The 3,452-nt window shown below is 39.5% G+C and overlaps 1 protein-coding gene across 1 annotated transcript in view; it reads left to right on the forward strand.

Moving 5' to 3' along the window:
• The first annotated feature begins 1,259 nt into the window (after positions 1–1,259).
• Positions 1,260–3,452, forward strand: part of LOC125481037 (leucine-rich repeat protein 1-like) — a 4,063-nt gene continuing 1,870 nt past the window's right edge. The window contains exons 1-4 of the mRNA XM_048600084.1: positions 1,260–1,281; positions 1,991–2,184; positions 2,271–2,369; positions 3,035–3,047. Coding sequence (XP_048456041.1) covers positions 1,266–1,281; positions 1,991–2,184; positions 2,271–2,369; positions 3,035–3,047 — 322 coding nt within the window. The 5' untranslated portion in view covers positions 1,260–1,265. The remainder of the gene's footprint in view (positions 1,282–1,990; positions 2,185–2,270; positions 2,370–3,034; positions 3,048–3,452) is intronic.

Here is a 3,452-nt window from a genome sequence, read left to right on the forward strand (position 1 = left end):
GAGCATGGCAGCGGCTGGAGCCCAGAGTGAGCCTGGCGGCAGCCTTGGGGCAATGATCAGTCGTGAAGGATGATGGCAGCGAAGAAGTGGCAGTCGAGGCCGAAGCCTGGCGTGCCTGATGGAGATCATCGGTGGCGAAGACGGCTCGTGAACATAGATGGATCTTAGCCCAGTGCAGGAAAGCATGCCCAGCGCAGGGGAGAGTGAGCCCTTTGAGGAAAGCCCAGCTTGGAGTATGGGCAGCCCCATGTATTAAGAAAGGACTATAATGTATGACTTTATAACTTCATTTTTACACTTTTATACGAAGAAGACTGTAGTCCTGAACTTTTTAACTTAAAGCTTTATGTTTCTCCTTCTGCAACTAAGATTTTGTACCTAGGTATTTTGTACTTAAGATGGCGCCGTGTGTGGCGATATTATGCACTTTTCACTGTTATCTTGTACCTTGTACATGCCTACACGTGACAATAAAAGCTAAATCTAAATGTAAATCTGTTTGAAAACTTCAGTCAGAGATAAGAATTTCTTTTCTCCTAAGGGAGGTCTCCTTGAAAGGCAGTGAAACCATAGTCTTTTTTTTAACCTCCGACTCAAAAGATTTATAATTTTTTGATAAGGGAGAGTGTGTAGTTATCGCGGTAGGCAGGAATGGCTGACTAGACTCAAAGGAGGCCCACTGGCCTACTCCGGTTTCTAATTAGTATATTTGTAAGATGCACTTTATTTAAATAATAAGCTATGTGTAATCTTATACGTTTCCATAACACTTGCCCGCGACAAACAACTGGCCGTAGCAGATTATTCATATTTTCAATCATATTCTACGAGAAACATCAACTCTCTTTATATCTCGATAGATGACTAGACCTGCTAAGTTTTTTTTCCAGTGCTATCTCAATTTCCTGTCTCTCGCGACCGCAGTATTTTACTTATTTTCGTGTTCAACTCTTAATTATTTTGTGCATGTTTTGGTGTGTAAACCATTGTCCTTCAGAAATAGAATACTAAATAAGACGTGGTCGGAATTTATAATTGGGAAGGGACAGAAGACTGTTGTTTGTGTCAGTCATATGTGGTATTTGTTTTCATTTTGTTATGCACTTTCAGGCTTGGCACTTGTTTCCCACTGATATTCAAATTTACGTGAGCAGGAATCCGTGGAGAACGTGATGTTCATTGACTGTAATGTTCTCTGATACAAAGCTGGCTGGGCTGTTCCCGCCTTTGTGAATGTACACTACGTGCACCGTCGACTAATTCTCATGGCGGTTCCAGGATGTAAATAATATCTGAAGGCTTCTACACCCATGTGAAATAATATCTATTACTAAAACACGGTTAAAATGAATCGTGCTTGCTTCAGTACTAAACTTGTGCAATTCGAATATATACAGGATGTTACGTGTTTTTTTAACATAATATAATCGACGTTTGTTTGAGAGGACGTGACAAATTTTAAACTTCTTAATGTTTAAAAAACACTATTCTAGTGTCAGTAAAAGAGTAGACCTTACGAACACACTCGAGAGAATTTTTAAGATTGGTAAAATAATACCTTCAGGAACGTGAACTCGTTTGTTAGTGAAGTAACTGAACTTTCCCTCAGTTGACACTGGCCCAAAATAGATTTACATCACTTTTTGAAAGCAATATTTTGAGTCAGTAATAAGCTTCAATTCCATCCTTTTTTCCAAGGTAGTTAGTGGCTCCCCCAACACTCCTGGGTGTAGTCCCTTCAGCTGAGGTTCTCCTTGACCCAGAGATTGTCCAGCTGGGGGAAGGGGAGGGGACGGGATCTCTCTTCGTTGTGTGACATGCTCTAAGGCTCCTATCAGTGGCTGCATTAGCCAACGCACTAGCCAATCAGCAAGGACAGCACACTGTTCATCCATTCTAGTAACTTGTTTATGTGGTTGCCGTCCATGGGAATGCTGTATGGTTCGATTGTCCAGAATTATGTCTTTAATGGGTGATCATTTCATTGCAGATACTATGAAACTCCAGTGTGAGGTGGAAGTTATCAATCGGATGCTCCCGACCTTCGGTATGCGGAACAGAGGGAAAGGAAACCGAGCTGTTCTCTCTATCGGGAAACACCATGATCGGAGCATCAAAAACAACTCTTCAACCATTTATCTTTTGATCTGTACCTTAAAAGACAAAGCAGGCTGTAAATACAAGGTGAGTTTTACAATATTATACAAGTCAATCGAGTGCACTTTGAAAAGTATTCAGTTGACAATATATTTTCACTAAAATATCTGCAGCTGAAAGGAAATATAGAGCAGTTTTTCACCAAATTCGTGGAAGAAGGAAAAGCAACCATCAGGCTGAAAGAACCTGCTGTGGATGTTTGTCTGAGTAAGGTACGTGCTGGATCTTTCATATCCAAATTAAAATTTTAATAAAATTTATGTTTTATATTGTGTTTGTTTTTTAAAAAAAATTGAGCACCTAACTGTTTTCCTTCCAGTGGCTGATCTGTCCCCTAATGTATCAACTGTAAAATCTTCCTGTATTCAAATGCCTCCAAGACCTTGCTTCAATATACCAGTTTTGTATCCTAAATTATGCATTTTGCTGTTCTAATTTTGATTCCTTGCATATTGTTGCTTTTCTATGTTACAGTGAGTGATTGAAACTTCAGGCAGTATGTACTCAAGAGTTTCCTTCCTCTTCTCTACTCCCACATTCCAAAATTTCTTGTGCCTCCTATTTTCTACTTTGTAAGTTTCTGTTATATGAAAAATATAAATGTGTGACTGGGGTGATAGCACCAAAAAGTCAAGTTGGAATCCAGAGTGTTTAGCATGTAATTTAGACTGATATTTTGGTGCTATCATAGGACAGTGCTGCATTTTTGGTACCATAACTCCCGTGAGATGTTAAACAAAGTCCATCTGCTGTCTTGGAAGGTTATAAAAGAACCCATTGTACTGTTTGAAAATGAGCAGAAAAAATCTGGTTAATGTTTATCCTGCAATCCTCCCTAGAGTGCATTTTCTGTTTATTACCTTGTTGCTTTTTGCAGGACTTTGCTATAGGTAATTTAGCTGATGCTTTCTACAATGAGCATCGACTGTTTTCAACTTTTAAACAATACTTTCCGATTTTGAGACAACAAGGTGCAGGGCTGGATGAACACAGCAGGCCAAGCAGCATCAGAGCCTCTCTGCTCCTATGATGCTGCTTGGCCTGCTGTGTTCATCCAGCCCTACACCTTGTTGTCTCGGATTCACCAGCATCTGCAGCTCCTACTTTCCAATTTTGACTTGTCTTTTATGATTCCAGCAAATGTAATTTTAAAATGTGCACATTTGTTTAATGAAAGCAATGTAATAAGTACAGTCCTTTATTTCAGTGTCTGTTTCACAAAATTACACAAGGTAATCAAAGATTCCAGGATAGAAAGGAATGCGAAATTCAAAAATCAGCCACAATCTTGTTGA

This window comes from Rhincodon typus, chromosome 8 (genome assembly GCF_021869965.1).
Source record: "Rhincodon typus isolate 14 chromosome 8, sRhiTyp1.1, whole genome shotgun sequence".
Classification (NCBI taxonomy): domain Eukaryota; kingdom Metazoa; phylum Chordata; class Chondrichthyes; order Orectolobiformes; family Rhincodontidae; genus Rhincodon; species Rhincodon typus.